This window comes from Salvia miltiorrhiza, chromosome 6, assembly GCF_028751815.1.
Source record: "Salvia miltiorrhiza cultivar Shanhuang (shh) chromosome 6, IMPLAD_Smil_shh, whole genome shotgun sequence".
Classification (NCBI taxonomy): domain Eukaryota; kingdom Viridiplantae; phylum Streptophyta; class Magnoliopsida; order Lamiales; family Lamiaceae; genus Salvia; species Salvia miltiorrhiza.
The window spans coordinates 44255451-44273724 of record NC_080392.1 but is presented as its reverse complement, the minus strand read 5'-3'; the positions used below and the strand labels follow the sequence as shown (position 1 = coordinate 44273724).

Sequence of the window (18274 nt, the reverse complement as noted above, 5' to 3'; positions counted from 1 at the left end):
AAATTCACGACTCGAGAAATAAAAATAGAAAAATAATTCTATTGTAATTAATAAATAACATGACTTAACTAAGTCAGTTATGAATCTGAACTGAATCATTATTGGCTTACTCAATAATTCTCATCGTGGTTTTACTCTCGCGAAGCTAACTGGCGTAGAAATAAAATAATAACCTTGCTTCAATTAGAAAATAATCCAGTGTCATAAACTGAATTTAAATCATAATTATTTACTGGGCTTGATTTACTGAAATATTACTGGATTTAAGTATAATAAAAGAGCGGGTTGTTACATTATCTCTCGTAGAATTTGCTTATAACAAACAGTTATCAAGCAACATTTGGAATAATCCAGATGAGGCCTTGTATGGCCGAAAATATAGTTCATCACTTTACTGAGATGAAGTGGGTGAAAGAAAGCTGTTAGGTCCTGAACTGGTCCAACAGATGGTTGAGAAGGTCGACCACATCAAGCAAAGAATCAAAGAAGCTCAAGATAGACAAAAGTCTTACGCCGATAAACGCCGATCGGAGTTAGAATTCAATGTTGGGGATCGAGTTTTCCTCAAAGTTTCTCCCTCAAAGGGAGTTATACGTTTCAGAAAGAGGGGCAAGTTACGACCCCGTTATATAGGACTTTTTGAGATCCTAGATAAGATAGGCCCTGTAGCCTATAGGTTGGCATTGCCACCCAGTATTGGAGACGTGCACAATGTGTTTCATGTCTCTCAGTTAAGAAAGTATGTGTTTAATCCAAAGCATTTGATTAAGCCAGATAAAGTAGTCCTAGTCAGGACTTAAGTTATGAAAAAAAACCAGTCCAGATACTGGATCGCAAGGTTCAAGTTTTATGAGACAATAATTTTGTTCTCATCATGAAGTGGAACCATCACAGGATGGAAAAGGCCACAAAAGAAATAAATGAAATGAAAGTCAAGTATCCCAAGCTAGAATACCAGATATGTAATTTCGGGGACGAAATTTTTTTTTTAAGGAGGGAGGGATGTAATACCCCGTTTCCTCGAGCTAAGTTTAGAATAATTTTGAACTTAGATTTAAGATGATTCACGCCGGAATGAGAAAAAGAATTTATTTTTAATTCCAACAAAAATGATTTACAAAAACATTTGTAAATTTAGTTATTGAATTTATATGCATTGCATATTTATTTAATTTAGCATTCAAACATTTTCACGAGCTTTTACTTAGTAAACCCTGAAGAATTATTACAGTTTTCATAGTACAACCCGGAAGATTTTTTTTATTTTATTTTACTCCTACTTCCACCTACTCTTTTTTTTTAAAAAAAAAATCAACATCACCACCCACTTCCACCACCAACATCACCACCCACTTCCACCACCATACCTTTCAATCATTCAATCAGGGAGCGGATCCCCTACTGTGGAATAAACACAGCACCAGTTACTGTGCTTTAAAACACAGCCGTTTTACTCCACAAACAACAGCTTTTAATTTTTTATAATTTCTTTAACTAAAGTCGTTTTTCTTCTCAATAAGCGTGGAACCCATTTTATTTTAGGAGTAGTTCTTTCCACATACAGTACAAAGCGTGGAACCCATTTCTTTTTCTTCTCAATATCTGCAAGCTTCTCTCTTTCTTAAGCAACATTGTAATGCTTCTAATGCAATATATTTTCTTCCACTGCTGCAAGCTTCTCAATATTACTTTTTCCAATATTTCTTTTTCTTCTCAATATTACTTTATTTAAAATAATTATTTCCAAACACAGTACAAAAAATACAAAAAAATCATTAGAGCAATTCAGAAAAGATCAATATCAGAAAACTCCATCCTTTTGTTTTCTCCTTCTGTATATGATCAATATCAAAGTATCATTAGAACAATTCAAAAAAGATCAATACAGAAATAATTCTTTTTCTCCCTATATGAAAACCTCAATGAAACCATTACATATATGCTATATTTCTTGAAAGATAGAACTATTAAGATCGTGCAAAAATATGAGTATCCAACAAAAAACCATAATTACTTTATGATTCATAGAATCCACAATAGTTGAGAACCTTTACTTTTTGCCTCAAACTCAAAAGAATATGACAAATTATATCCCACAAAAGGTATTCATATTAGCATACAAATAGATGAGTAAAGACTAGTTAAAAAAATTACAAGAACTCAAGTTTCAAAAATCTTGATCTTGAATATTGACACTAGATGTATCTCCATTGAAATACATTCCATCAACATAATGTAAAGATTGATGAAGGGGTGCCTATATGAAAAAAAACAGACGAATTAATGAGCAATTATACAAACTATATGCTATAAAATTAATCTTTCTTACCGTCAACAAATCGGTGAAGCTAAATTGATTTGTGGCTCTTTGAAGGCACACATTAGGTTCTGGAGGTGTCGAACAAGAAGCGGATAGTGCACTTTTTGCTCCAAGATTCTACAATAATTATAAAATATTTATCATATAAGCAATCAATAAACTTAAAAGTATAACAAGTCTACATACCTTCACTCTATGATTTGTTTTGTTTCGCTTTGACTGAAGTTCTACCCAACTCTTTAGTCGTTTCGACCCTTTCATTCCAATTCTTTGTTTGAATCTTCTTGATGGCATAGAAGAGATTGATGGAGAGGTCCTCACACTATTCTTATTTTCTTGGCCATCCTCCATTAAACGCATTTCCATCACTTTCTTACTCAAATCATGCATTGTTTCATGCACCAAGGAAAATGTTGATGGGTAAATACAAGCTTCAGTTGCCAATCTTATAAGCATCCGGCATAATTTTCGATACCTCTCTGTACTTTGTAATTTAGGATCTTCTTCAACTTCATTACCTACATAGTCTTGTACTACACCACTCCTAGCTTCTCTTGTCCACCTTTTCAAAATATAATGCTCCGGAAGTATTTTTATATCCATCACATCATACACTTTCACAATATGACAACATATTAATCCAACCATCTCAAATCTTCGACAACTACATATAAGCATCTTTGTATTAGGATCATGTGTCACCCTCCATTCTCTATCATGATTGATCAATCCAATAACATATTCAAAGGATGATGGAGTTTCTTGTTTATGCTTTATGTAGGCAGCTGCAAATAAAACAAACTCTTTTTGAAATAGATCAAAGACAGATGGAGTATAAACCTTGGAAAGTTGTTGCAACATCGGAGAACTCTCTAAACTCAATCTAGGCAATTTCTGGCGTGCTTCAAAATCACACCTTAGCTCACTATATCTCTTCTCCTCCACAACCTGCTCAAAATTATTAAAAAATTGCATAATGTTCAAGTTGGGCTTCATGCACTTCTTGATATCGGAATTGACACTCTCACTAAGTTGTGTGCTTCTCATCCCAAGCGTGAACGCATTCATGTAGCAACCAGCCCATTTCTCCTTTACACTATAAACATGTTTCAACCATGTGTTGTCTTGGAGACTATATTGTGTCAATAAGCTACTCCAAGCCTCCTCAAATTGGGCCTGATCATCAAAGCTATACATACATCTCTTAAAATCTGTTAAAAAACGTGATCCTTCTTTCATCAAATTTCCTAAGTGTTTGATGCCATTTTGCATTAAGTGCCATGTACATAATCCATGAGCTGTCTCGGGCAGTACCTCGTGTAAGGCCTTTGCCATAGCTTGATCTTGATCTGTAAAGACAGTGAACGGCTTTTTTTGCTTGTGAGCTTCCAAAAAAGTTTCGAACAACCATTTGAATGACGCCGCCGTCTCATCATACAAAAGTGATGCGCCAAAAATCACAGCTTTTCTATGATGATTGAAACCTGAAAATATAGCTAACGGTCTATTTGCACGATTCGTGCAATATGTGGTATCTAATGACACAACATCACCAAAATACTCATAGTCTATCAACATTCTTGCATCTGCCCAAAACACATTAGTTATCTGCTCTTCCATATCCATCTGATTAGCATGATAAAATGAAGGATTTTCAGATAACTTTTGTTGAAAATATCTCATTAGACAACCGGCTTCACCATATACCATGCTTCTTTGCCTTTTAGAACGTAGATAATTCTTAGCATCCAACATGGTGTAACCAATGCCATCTCTCCCCCCTGCTCTTCTAATCAACAAATTATAAGCTGATTTCTGTCTGAGTCCAGCATCCTCTGCCAAATCAATCTCATGTGCTTGAATTTCTGTTATTTTACGTTGGGAAGACAACATATGAACTGTCTCGGGAAGATGGAGAGGATGATTGTGTTCTTCAATAAACTCATTTATTTTATACTTACCATCCATGTAAGTGACTCCCAATCTTACTTTACAATCTGTTCGGGTTTCAAGTCGAGGATTGAGTGCCAAAGAATCTCTTTTGTCTGCTTTACGAATACCCTCCTTACAACAAACATATTTGTATGATGTTATATGACCAGTTTTCTTGTTCTTGTTACTGTAATGTTTTCTCACTCCAAATCCTGATTTCCCTCCATATTGCACCCAAAACATCCAAACCTCATCCAAGCTATCAAATTGCATACCAATTCTAGGCTTCAACTCTAAATCTGAACTAAAATCCATTAATAAAATTGGTGCAACAATTGTCTGTCACATAAAAAAAAAAATTAAAATACACACAATATTAATAACTACATCAACTAATATGCAATTACACAATAACAAAAAGAAGTTACGAAAGCAGCCTTAAAACTCTTAAGTTCACGTGAGTTATTTCATTATTTGTCATTGAGCTTCTTCCATTGTCATCTAGGTGATATATTTAAAAATGAAAAAACTTGTAAATCCAACACAGTATTTTTCATGTGAAATTACATCAACTATTAATTTTAATTTTCAGTATATAAATGATAAATTACATCTAATAAATAAAAGAGAAAAGAGAACAGAGATTAGGAAGGGCTACGTGAATTACCTGAAGTGGACTGATTTAATGAGGGTTACTGTGAGATTATGGAGGGAATAGAGAAAAGAGAGATGAAAAGGTTATGTAGTTCCTTGTATGCAGAGAACAAAAAAAAGGAGGGAAAAGAAATGGGTTCCACGCTTTGTACTGTATGTGGAAAGAACTACTCCTAAAATAAAATGGGTTCCACGCTTATTGAGAAGAAAAACGACTTTAGTTAAAGAAATTATAAAAAATTAAAAGCTGTTGTTTGTGGAGTAAAACGGCTGTGTTTTAAAGCACAGTAACTGGTGCTGTGTTTATTCCACAGTAGGGGATCCGCTCCCCATTCAATCACCCATTTTCGATCAATCTCATTTCTCCCTCAAGTTACTCTAAACCCAAAGAAATCAAAGTGCAGAGCTCAGCCATTTTGCGAATGGATCAAACTGCCACAAAACTCATATTTCAGCAACTCAAACCAGAGGTTTCATCTTTGAATCTCTCTACCTATTTTATACTTGTTCATTCAGTTATGACACTGCAATTGTAGCATATCAAACCTTCACATACTTCAAATCCATGATGACCCATTTCATTCATATACATGTGTTTACAGAAACAAGAAAACATTTTGAATAAATGTACAAATAAGTTATGTTAAATCTGCATACAATTTGTGTACATATATACATATATGAAGCATGTTTGAGAAGAGAAGTAGAACCCCAAAGCTTGAATTTTTATTCTTTATTTCTGAACTTGCTACGTTGAGTCGGGTTGCTGTTTTTGGGTGTGAGTCGAGTCGGGGTGGTGGCTGGACTAGGCTGAGATTTCACAGAGGGAGGCCGTGGCGCGGCGGCCCTGCCGCTGTCGTCCGGCAAGGGCTTGAAGGGAGAGACGAGGAGAAGAGGCTGAGCCTAGGGCTCCGGCGGGCGGCTCCGGCTGCTGCTCGTCGGCAGAAGTCACAGAGAGAGTACCGAGGGAGAGCGAGGGGGAAGGGGGGAGCTGGTCTGGGTGGAGGTTAGGGCACGGCGGCTGCGTGCTACCTCCGTCCATGTGCTTGGGCGTGTGTAGAAAGTCGAGGGTGGCGCGGCCTACCGCCGCTGCTCCTCCGGCGAGTTCAGTGGTGGCGGTTTTCGCCCAAGAAAGAAGAGTGGGGTGGGCGGATCTTTCAACCGAGAGGTAGTGGTTACCGCCGCTTGCTCCGGCGAGCTCCAGCAACCGTGAGTTCAAGCAGTCGAGAGAGAGAGAGGTTAGAGAGAAAGCTGGTGGCGGCAGCTCGTCGCTGCTGCGCCTCCGGCGAGCGTCCGGCGCGAGGTGGCAGGGAGCCGAGAGAGGGAGATGAGAGGTTGATGTTGCTGTTTTACGTGTGTGTGAGTGTGTTTCTGTGTTATGCGTGTGTGTGTGCGGCTGATAAGGAAGAAAAGGGGTGGTGGGGGTGTTGGGCTTTAGGTTTGGGTTAGGGGTTGGGCCGGTTTTTATTTTATTTATCAGTTGGGCTTGAGTATTTGGGCCAAGCCAGTATTGAGCTCAGTTTATTTAATTTAATTATGGGCCGATTTTTATGAGTACTTGGGCCGAGTTTTTTTTTAATTAAATGGGCTGGGTTATTTCTTAATTTTGGGCCGAGTCAGTTGGGCCGATTTTTTTTTATTAAGTTGGGCCTTAGATTATTTTAAATCATGGGCTGCCCAAGTATTTATTTAATTGGATTTGTGCAGATTTTATTTAAAGGAGCTACACTATTATAATTAATTAGACTTTTTAAGTTTAATTAATTATTTTCAAAGAGTAATTTTTTTTAATAATAATATTAAATTATTATTATAAGCATATTTTAAGTAATTACTTATTATATGCTAAGCATGACATGATTTGCATTATATTTTGCAAAAAGAATATTTATGATTTAATTGGTTTTATTTATAATTCCAATTATTAAAAAAAGATGAGTAAGAATGTTGTTGGTGTTCTTAACTCAAGAGAAATGTTTTCAATTATTTATTCATTAAATTTTGAAAACCCGGCTAAGTGAATCATAGAATAATAAGCACTATACCATGACTTAAGATTAGCTTCACGAGACCTATTAAGAATAGAATTTCTTGTAGGTTTTGTGACCAGGGGGAATAGCGCTGCTTTCCCAAGACAGGTTTTTATGTGTATGATCTTCAGGCTTTGCCTATCCAGGTGGGCATTACTTTCCAAATGTACAAAGTATGATTGAGTTATTAAGCTCTAAATGTTTCAATGAAATGCAAATTGTTTATTTAATGTAATGAAAACTGTTTATCCAATAAAATGTTTATGTGCACTCTGCTCTGTTTAAGGCTCGTACAGTTAATCAATTGAGGTTCTCTTATGACCTAATACGTTGTTTGAGAATTGTGTACACTTGTTAGTTGACTCGGTGGGTTGATCTCCATCGGGCTCTAACCAGAGGCGTTATAAGGGTGCTCGGCTGGATGTGTTCCGAAGCATGAGAAATATCAGGCCTGCCTGGGTAGCGTCCCGAGGTCAAAGTAAACTTGTCTGGGTTACGCCCTCAGTTCAAGTAAGCGGGAGACAGAGATCCGTCGGTGGCTAGAGGTCCGGGATCACAGCGAATAACAGAAAGGGAGTGTGACATGTGCGCACAAATGAAAGAAAATATTTTAACATGCTTAGAAGTTATTTCATTTTAAAACCTTCTAAGTCATGTCAAGTATAATTGGATAAACTGTCTTTATTAAAATATGAGATGTTTCAGAAAATGCATGCCCACTAAGTACATTAGTACTTAGCCCAAAAATACTTTCAAATGTTTTCAGGTTGGCTGGCTGGTGCTGACGGGACGGAGCTGAGGCTAGAGATAAATTCTTATGTTAGACTTCCGCTGTAGCAATTACTCATATCAGTCTTTTGTTTTCCCAACTTAAGATCTTCATGTTAAATTTCAAATGATATACCTGACCGAGCTTAGCCCGACTTTCTATTCTATTTCGGGTTTTTACAAGGTTGTTCCTTGTTTATTTCTATGAATTATTCACACCTCGATTATATTTATTCCTTCAAGAATTGGGGTGTGACAATATAATTCCCAAAATCTGATTATTAAAGTAAGACCAACAAAATTAAATTATTCCCAAATAGAGTAAAATAACAAGCCCAGTTTCCAAAGCCCAAATGAACACTTTCTCTCTCCTTTTGACGGATTATTTGTGAATTTTGTTCATTTTTTAATCATTTATTTTTATTCTTCTTATATGAAAATTGAAATTGTAAGCTCGATTTTTCTATTGTGAAATGTCCATATTCAAGCAATTCTAAGCTCCATTGTAAGTTACGTATTTTTCTAGTTTTGACGGATTATTAGTGAATTTTGTTCATTTTATTTGTTTATTGTGTATTTTTAGTTTGATAATATCATATTTTTATGTTGTTTTTTTTTTGTGGGTGTTATTGAATATCATAATTATCGATTTTGGCAAGTACATATTTCGGCAAAGGTTTGTTTTTAATTCGAAAAGTGTCTTTTTGTAATAGTATCATAAATTTAAATATTGGTAGAGTTTTGACAGTTTTTCATTTCGGCAAGTACATATATAGGCCTGTTTTTTTATTGAATAAAAATATGCCGATATTGGCAAGTCAATATTTTGGTTGAAGTTTACTTTTTAACTCGGCATGAAACTTGTTTTAATGGTATGACGTAATGTTTTCGTATTATGAATCACTTTTGTAACATTTTAGGTTAATCATATGGAATTTGATTTGAATGAGCCTCCTTTTGATGATGTTGGCTTTGAAGACGAAGTATTGGTTACTGATGAACCATATGTAGAAGAACCTATTATTGAAGATGTAGCAAGGGATGAAGATGTTTAAGCTGGTGAGCAAAATTTGAAAGATGAGATTCAAAATTTGAATGATGAAGATTTTGACTTGGTGGATGAATTTGAGAAAAAAATTAGAACCAGGGTTCCCCGTGAAAGATCCTGATGCTGCTCACTTTATATATTGTGAGTATGGAAGACTTAAGGGCTTTAGTGTGACAAAAGGTAAACAAGGTTACTTTGGTGGTACTAGAGTATGTTGTTACAAAGAATTTGTTTGTGGTTGGCTTGGGAAGAGTGAAGCGAAACCATTAAATGGAAGGCTGCCAACTTTCAAGAAGCAAGTTCGAAAATCTTTGTGTACGGCAAGGCTAAGGGTGTCACGCAAGAGGGAGGGGCAATCGAAAGTTTCTTCTTTCTACAAACAGCACAATCATGATTTGTTTCCCATTGAGCAGTCCTATTTGCTACGTTCAGCACGTAATTTGTGAAAGACTAAGAAACATTTGATAGAAGCGATGAACTCAGCAGGCATTAGCGTTGCTAGGGCTTGTAGATTCATGGAGAAGGAGTCTGGTGGTCCTAAAAAATGGCGGTTTTACGAGGAATGATGCATATAATCATATAAATAGCCTTAAGATGAAGACAAAAGTGGAGAATGGTGATGCAAAGTGGCTTGTTCAATATTTTACGTCGAAGGCAAATAGCGAGCCGTTTTTTTATCGGGACTTTCAACTAGATGATGATGGCCACCTTTTGAATTTTTTTTTTCAGAGACTCTCGCAGCTTCTTGGATTATGAGTATTTTGGCAACGTCTTATCGGTGGATAGTATGTATCGAACAAACAAGTACAAGCTTGTTTGTGTTTCATTTGTTAGTGTCAACCACCACTTGAAGAATGTTTTGTTTGGCCAAGGGTTTTCATCAGATGAAACAACCCGATCGTATGAATGGTTGTTCACTACTTTTTGGACCAGCATGTCTGCCAAAGAACCGGAGGTTATTTTTACCGATCAATGTCAATCTCTTATGAATGCAACTGATTCCGTATTTCTGACTTTTAGTCATCGTCTTTGCCAATGGCATATGAAACAAAACGCGCCATCTCATTTTGGCAAATTGAACGGGAGTGCTACTTTCAAGAGAGCTTAGTTTCATTGTATGAATGGATGTGATATGGAGACCGAATTTGAAGAGGCTTGGAAGGCTATGATTCATGAGTATGGCCTCGGTGAGCATAGATACCATGTATGGATTGAAGAAAAGATGGTCGTCTGCTTTTACAAATCATAGATTTTGCGCCGAACTACATGCAACCTCACGGAGTGAGGTAACAAACAAAGTTCTGAAGACTATTTGTAGTGTGTCACACCCCAAATCTTGAAGGAATAAACTATAATCGAGGTGCGACAAAAATCATAGAAATAATCAAGGGGAGAACCTTGTGAAATTCAAATAATAGGATAAAAAGTCGGGCAGCGCCCTTTGAATGAAGAAAGATAGAAATCGAGTGATACTAATCAATTAACAACATTCTAAACCTTAGGATCACAAGTTTGGTTTCATGCTTCTGATAACCAATGTTAAATAACATAGTACCAGAAGTTTAGAGTCTAAGCTCGATAAGGAACATAATTCAGAATTTAACATAAAAGTCTTAAGTTAAAGAAACAAAGGACAATAAGAGCTAGTGCAACAGCGGAAGATAAAATACGGAGTTGAACCCTAGCCTCAGCTCTGCCCCGTCAGCACCGACCAATCAACCTGAAAAATATTTGAAAGTATTTTTGGGCTAAGTACTAATGTACTTAGTGGGATAGCATTTTATAAACATTTCATAAATCATAAGAGCAGTTTATCATATTATACTTGACATGACTTAGAAGGTTTTAAATTGAAATAACTTCTAAGCATGTTAAAATATTTTATTATATTGCGCGCAATTGTCACACTCCCTTTCCGTTACTCGCTGTGATCACGGACCTTTTAGCCACCGACGGATCCATTACTCCTGCTAACTTGAACTGAGGGCGTGACCCAGCCAAGTTCCCATTTGGGACCCAATGCTCCGGAACACATCCCGTCGAGCACTCTTATAACGCCTCATACATGATTAGTGCCCGAATGGAGATCAACCCACCGAGTCAGCTAATAGGTGTACACAATTCTCAAATAACGTGTTAGGTCAAGAGAGAACCTCGATTGATTAACTTATGCGAGCTTTAAACAGAGCAAAGTGCACAAAAATATTTTATCGGATAAACAGTTTTCATTTCATTGAAACATTTAAGCTCAATAGCTAAATCATACATTTGTAAAATAAGCCCACCTGATTAGGCAAAGCCTGTCGTTTAATCTTAACTCTGAATCGGAATAGCAGTGCTAGTCCTCACGATCCACAAAGCTTACAAGAAATCTATAATCTTAATAGGTCTCCTGAATCTAATCTTAAGTCATAGTGAAGTGCTTATCATCCTATGATTCACTTAGCCGGGTTTTCATATTTTAATAAATAAATAGTCGAAAAATAAATTCTTGAGTCAAGAACACCAACAATATCCTTATTCGATTTTTCTTAAATAATTGAATTAATAATAAAACCAATTTAATCATAAATGATTCTATGTAATCAAAGTGAGAAAGCCACCGGTCAACCTATTTCTCTGGACTCCGCAGTCGACGGTAGCAGCAGCGAAGAGCCGGCCACCACCGCTCTTCTCTCATCTTCTCCGCCGCCGGCCACTGACTCCTTCGTCCTCTCCCTCCGATCTCCCTCTATCGTCTCTCACCTCTTCTTCCCCCAGAAACAGTACACACACACTGAACACAGGTACTGCGCCGCTCCCCGGCGATAGCAGCCACCGTCGCCCGTATATCAGGCGACAACACCACCTCCAACCCTAGATCCCCAAATACCAGACCCCACTCCGGCGACCGTGCCCTAGCTCCTGCCTCTCTCTTCCGTTTGTTCAGCTCGGAGCCACCGCCGACCGTACCGCCCCCATCTCCCTCTGACTTCCGGCGAACGACAGCGAGAAGTCGTCGCTGCCCTCCCCTCTACTCTCGACTCTCATGACAGCAACAGACACACCACAAGTTTAACAAAAGATCTCTCTCAAGTACACACTCAACATTCAACAGCCAAAACCAAGACTCAAGTTTGAAATTACAGTTTATAAGGCTAGTTCTATACATGATTGTCCACTACTTGTATTCTAAATTGTATACACATTTCATAAAGTTCATACGTTGTAAAAATTGATATGTTGGTTTGAATGAAAGAATGAGTTGTTGTACTTGGGAGAAGCTGAGAAATGGGGTTGGGTTTGGGCTAAGGATTAAATGCTAAATATATATACCAATTAACCTTAACTAAAAGGCCCAAATAAATATTATCAAGCCCAACACAATTAAATAGTTAAAATTCAACATAAACTTAAATTAAATTATGTACAAATAAATACTTAATCATATAGATAAATCACATATGATCACTTTAAATAATATGAAATGCATAAAGATTTGAATAGATGAATTTTTCAAACGATTTTGAAAATCATTTTGTTGGCATTAAAAATAAATTTATTTTATTTCTCCGGCGTAAATCGTTTAATCTAAGTTTAAAATAAAGAGGTTTTTGCAAATAAAATCACGAACAATTTTGAATTTGCAATTTTAACGCTACTTTTGAAGTGTGGCGAATTAAATCATAACCTTTTGAATTTTTGCAATTTCGTCCCCTCAATTTTTTCCGGCCACCGGAATGATGAGTTGGAGCTTATGTGGATTATTTTTTTTCCACGTAATTAATTTCTGACTAAGATTAAAATAAAATCAAAACCTAATTCTTTTATTTTTCTTCTTTTTCATCGAACTTATTTCAGTATCCCCCATTTCCTTAAACTAGTACGCCCTCCCGTACGATGCACGGCCACGATATATTTATTTATTTTTAAAATTTGAAATTATGTAAAAATATTATTATTTATGAATCAAATTAATTACTAACAAAAAATATATTAATTTAAATATTAGTATTTGATTTAAAGTAGTGTATAGTAAAAATTTTATCAACTTAATGAGTAGGAGTATAATATTAAGTTCAATGAGTATTGTATAATTAAATTTACCGAAAGTTTTTTGTTATCGATTAATATTTTCTATTAAAATTAAAATTAATAAATACTTTTATAATATTGTCTCGATATTTGTTGATAATTGTGCATTATATTTTTTAATTAATATTTTTAATTTAAATATTTTTATGTATGCTTTGATAAAATAATTCAACAAATAAATATTAGAGTGGATTTTTAAAATGGCCACTTTCATATTGTAAAATTAAAAATTGTCCACTAAGATAAAAATATTAAAAAATGACCACTGTTACTAAAATACCCTTCCACATTAAAAATTAAAAAAATGTCCACTTTACATCACCCCTTTAAAAAATCCCGCAATTCACAACCAGTGTGAATTCACAACCATAATTTTTTTGTTGTGAATTCACACTGGTTGTGAATTGAGAATTCACAACCAGAATTTTTTGTTTGTGAATTCATAGCCAAAATTTAATTCACAACCAGTCGAATTCACAATCAAAATTTAATTCACAACTAGAATTTTTTGGTTGTGAATTCACAACAAACGAATTCACAACCAAAATTTAATTCACAACCAGATTTATGTTGGTTGTGAATTCACAATTAGTCGAATTCACAACCTGAATTTAATTCACAACTAGAATTTATTTTGGTTGTGAATTCAAGTAGTTGTAAATTTGAGTTTTTAAAGTTTGAATTCACAATTAAAACTGTAATTTATTTTGATTGTGAATTTATAGATTTGGTTGTAAATTAATTCAAGAATATTAAGTTGTGAATTCATCGAGCTAGTTGTGAATTCATCGACCTGGTTGTGAATTCTTAAATCTAGTTGTGAATTATTACAATTGTGAATTCACAACTGAACTGAAACACTAAATTCACAACTGAACTGAAACATTAAATTCACAACTAAACTGAAACCCTAAACCTAAACCCTAGTTGTGAATTGTTACGATTGTGAATTCACAACTGAACTGAAACACTAAATTCACAACTGAACTGAACTGAAACATTAAATTCACAACTAAAGTACTGAAACCCTAAACCCTAGTTGTGAATTGTTACGATTGTGAATTCACAACTGAACTGAAACACTAAATTCACAACTGAACTGAACTGAAACTTAACTGAAACTAAACTAAATTGAACTGAAACATTAAATTCACAACTGAACTGAAACCCTAAACACTAAACTCTAAACCTTAAACCTAAACCCTAGTTGTGAATTCACAACTGAACTGAAACTGAAACTGAACTGAACTGAAACTGAACTGAACTCAACTGAACCCTAAACCCTAAACTCTAAAATCTAAACCCTAAATCCTAAACCTTAAACCCTAAACTTAAACACTAGTTGTGAATTGTTACAATTGTGAATTCACAACTGAACTGAACTGAAACACTAAACCCTAAACCTAAACCTAAACCCTAGTTGTGAATTCACAACTGAACTGAAACTTAACTGAACTGAAACTGAACTGAACTGAACCCTAAACCCTAAAAACTAAACCCTAAAACCTAAACCCTAAACCCAATCTAAACCCTAGTTGTGAATTGTTACGATTGTGAATTCACAACTGAACTGAAACTGAACTGAACTGAAACTGAACCTGAACCTGAACCCTAAACCCTAAAAACTAAACCCTAAACCCTAAAACCTAAACCCTAAACCCCAAACCCAATCTAAACCCTAAACCCTAAACAGTCGAATTCACAACAAGAATTTTTTGGTTGTGTATTTACAACCAAAATTTAATACATAGCAAGAATTTTTTGGTTGGGAATTCACAACCAGTAAAATTCACAATCAGAATTTAATTCACAACTAGAATTTATTTTGGTTGTGAATTCAAGTAGTTGTGAATTTGAGTTTTTAAAGTTTGAATTCACAATTAAAACTGTAATTTATTTTGATTGTGAATTTATAGATTTGGTTGTGAATTCATAAATGTGGTCGTGAATTCAAAAACATTAAATTGTGAATTCATAAATTTGGTTGTGAATTTAAGAACATTAAAAAAATAATTATACATCTTACTTAAAGGAACGTCGAACTAGTACTTGTAATCGGCTATATCATTATACATCTATTGGAAAAAACTTTACAGTGGATCAAGTAAATCCATTTAGAATTTCATTAATTCTCAATTAGTATATATTAATCTTCAATTAAGATTTAATGTCCAAGCATATGGATGCACGGGAGCATGCCTCCTCACAAAATAATGATATTTACCAAAAGTCTTCGATGTGTTTACTTCTCATTATTGATATTGAGTATTTTTATACTCGTTATCTACCATTTTAGTTGGATATGAATCAAGTAAAATTAACTAAAATGATAGAAATAATTGTGCGCCTATATTCCAAAATTCCAATCCATCTTGATAAACAGATTACCCTATACAATTTTCTTCTATCTAAACTAATCTTATAAAAGGAAAAAACAAGAATATACGTAGTGTTTCATAATTTCATTGAAAGCATACAAAAGGCAAAAGATTAACTATCACTATTCATTGTATTACTTAAATATACGTAAGTGGAGAAATAAACAATGGATTCAGCTGGGGACCAACCTGAAAATATGATTTGAAATATAATGCTGATTAGCTGGCATCCTATTCCAAAACTGAATACATAAACATGCATCCATTCCAAGAGCTTCACTCACAATACAACCATAATGGCTTCCCCTAGTGTTCCGATCTTGATAATTTCCTCGTTGCTCCTTTCATCCTTGTTTTCAAATGCTCTAACATCCCCTAAAGCCTTCATTTTCCCAATCAGAAAAGATGGCACAACCAACCAATACTACACGACTATCCAAATAGGCTCCAACGCCACCACACTGAACGTGGAGATCGATCTCGGCGGCAATTTCCTATGGTTCAACTCCCTCGACTACTTCTCCGCCGCCGACTCCTACCGCCCCATCCTCTGCGTCACCAAACAGTGCCAGATTGCTAACTTAATCGGTTGTGTCTTCTGCTTCTCGCCAGCGGCGCCGGGATGCTCCATCAACAAAACATTAGTTATGAAGTTGAGGCACAAAGATGGCAAAACGAACATTATATATTGCCGCATTACTTTTTCTAGTCCCCTTGTCATGCTTGCTTAGAGCCCTTACTCATTTCGTCTAACCTTGGGGGCTTTGGTTATCCTTGGCAATATTTCCACTACCTTCAGCCCGTGATACTTCCTGGGGAGGTGTCTCAGCATATGCCCGCAAAACAGCTTCATTCTGCCAAACGCGACGAAGGCGTTTCTTAGCATTGGCTTTACGGGTGGAAGTGAGCTTTATTCTCTTCCATAGAAGGCCGGGAGAATTATGTTTCTTCACGAGCTCCAGCACTCTGGTTCCACAGGATGCACCCCAAAGGAACGAGTGAGGCTCCAGCACTCTGGTTCCAGAGCTTCTAAACAGCAACTCACCAAGCCCATGACAACAAGAAAGGCCGTCCAGAAAATCATCTTCAGTATAGTATTCGCTCTTGGATGCAACTACACAGAAAATTTCATCAAATAAATGACAACCATAGCATCCAAAACAAGGCTCACACCAAATCAAAGGCTAAAAACAAAGCAGACATCTGCATCCATGACCAGAACAATAGCTGTGCTGCCAAATGTTGGCAGCACGAAGGTTTCTTTTTCTAACTGCAAGTCTAGATAACAACTTGAATCGATTTTAGATCACTTTAACCAGAAAACAACTTCTATCTGTAGAACCACCAGAACCACCAGATCCTCACCAGCCTCCGTGCACCACGCAGCACCACGTCGCCGTCGAATCCGAGAACACCGCTTCAGATCTAGGGTTTCCGCAGCAAAACCCCCTAGCTCCGCCGCCAGAACCACCAGATCCTCACCAGCCTCCGCGCCACGTACCGCCGTCCGACCCCATCCTCTATTGCCCGGACCAGATCTGCCGTTCAGTGGGCAGCTCACGGCCGCGCCAGATCTGCCCAGCCGCTGCAACAACTCCGGCGAGGCGAATTGGAATTCAGGGGTGGGGCGAGTGAGTAGTGGCAGAGCAATGCTGCCGCGTGCGCGGCTCCCTCCGTCTCAGAACAGCAGTGTAGCGGTGGTGGTGGGCGGCAACTGTGGAGCGGCGGTGAGGACGAGAAGGAGAGGAAGAGGGAGAGAGAGAGAGAGAGACGTGATTCGTGAAGGTGAAGAGAGAGATGAGAGAAAGAGAGAAATGAGTGGCCATTTTTTTAAATTTTAAAGTAAGGGGTATTTCTGTCTTTTCAATCAAAAAGTGGACAGTTTTTATTATTTTTATCTTAGTGGACAATTTTTATCTTTACAATATGAAAGTGGATAGTTTTATATATTAACTCTAAATATAGTATTATGTTTTTTTAATCAAAAGAGAAGAGAAGATATATAAATTTTGTAGGAGAAAGAGATACAAATAGAAATAATATAATAACAAAATAAGGAGAAAGAGAAAAAAAATAAAGAATATTGTAAAAGAGATAGGAGGGAGAAAAACAATCACTTTAAAATTTTAAATTATAATAAATTATTTATTTCAAATTCATATTTAATGAATTTTAAATCAAATTTAAGATCTTGTCATAATGTTAACTTAAGATACACATCAAATATATTTTTATAAAAGACGAAAAAGAAGTAAAATAAAAGAATTAGGTTTTGATTTTGTTTTAATCTTAGTCAGCAATTTAATCTTAGTTAGAAATTAATTACGTGGAAAAAAATAATCCACATAAGCTCCAACTCATCACTTCGGTGGCCGGAAAAAATTGAGGGGACGAAATTGCAAAAATTGAAAAGGTTATGATTTAATTCGCCACACTTCAAAAGTCACGTTAAAATTGCAAATTTAAAATTGTTCGTGATTTTATTTGCAAAAACCCCTAAAATAAATTATAAACTAAATAGAAATGAGCGGGGTATTACATGCGAGCACATCCTTGCATGATTTTGTGTTTAAGTTTGATGAAATTCAAATTGAATGGAGGCGTAAAGAAAGTGAAGAGCATGCACTATGTATAGGAATGTCTGGGCTATATGTGGATCACAATGAACTAATGAAGAATGCAGCTAAAGTCTTGACGAGAAGTGTTTTTCGTAAATTTGAGCATGAGGCCAATCATTCTTTGAATGTGGATATAATCAAAGGTCCATCAAAGTATGATTCGGATGACCTTGAACTCATTTTGTCCTCGGGTTGTTTGGTGGGAAGCGGAGGCATATTCAGTTCAACAAGGAAAATTATCCTTCTACGTGCACTTATCGCATATTTGACACTGCGGGATATTTGTGTTCTCACATTTTCAAGATATATTATCTTATGAATGTGAAAAACATTCCTAAACAATATTTGTTGAAGAGATTTTCTCGGGCTGCCAAGGAAAGAATCTTGTCGAATGTTAGTTTCGGCATTGGTGTTCCCAATGATTTCGACTTACAGAGCATAAGCTACGAGTT

General features: G+C 36.0%; 2 protein-coding genes across 2 annotated transcripts; both read right to left on the bottom strand.

Annotated features, from left to right (window-relative positions):
- Positions 1-2167: 2167 nt before the first annotated feature.
- Positions 2168-4797, bottom strand: LOC130991015 (protein FAR1-RELATED SEQUENCE 5-like). Its single transcript, XM_057915217.1, has 3 exons — positions 2507-4797; positions 2330-2437; positions 2168-2257 (listed from the first exon to the last, which is right to left on the bottom strand). Exons 1-3 carry the CDS (start codon positions 4565-4567, stop codon positions 2168-2170), a joined length of 2259 nt encoding a protein of 752 aa, XP_057771200.1. The 5' UTR covers positions 4568-4797.
- A 10509-nt stretch (positions 4798-15306) lies between these two features.
- LOC130991014 (uncharacterized) lies at positions 15307-18262 on the bottom strand. Its single transcript, XM_057915216.1, has 3 exons — positions 18256-18262; positions 16570-16881; positions 15307-16318 (listed from the first exon to the last, which is right to left on the bottom strand). Exons 1-3 carry the CDS (start codon positions 18260-18262, stop codon positions 15954-15956), a joined length of 684 nt encoding a protein of 227 aa, XP_057771199.1. The 3' UTR covers positions 15307-15953.
- Positions 18263-18274: the final 12 nt, after the last annotated feature.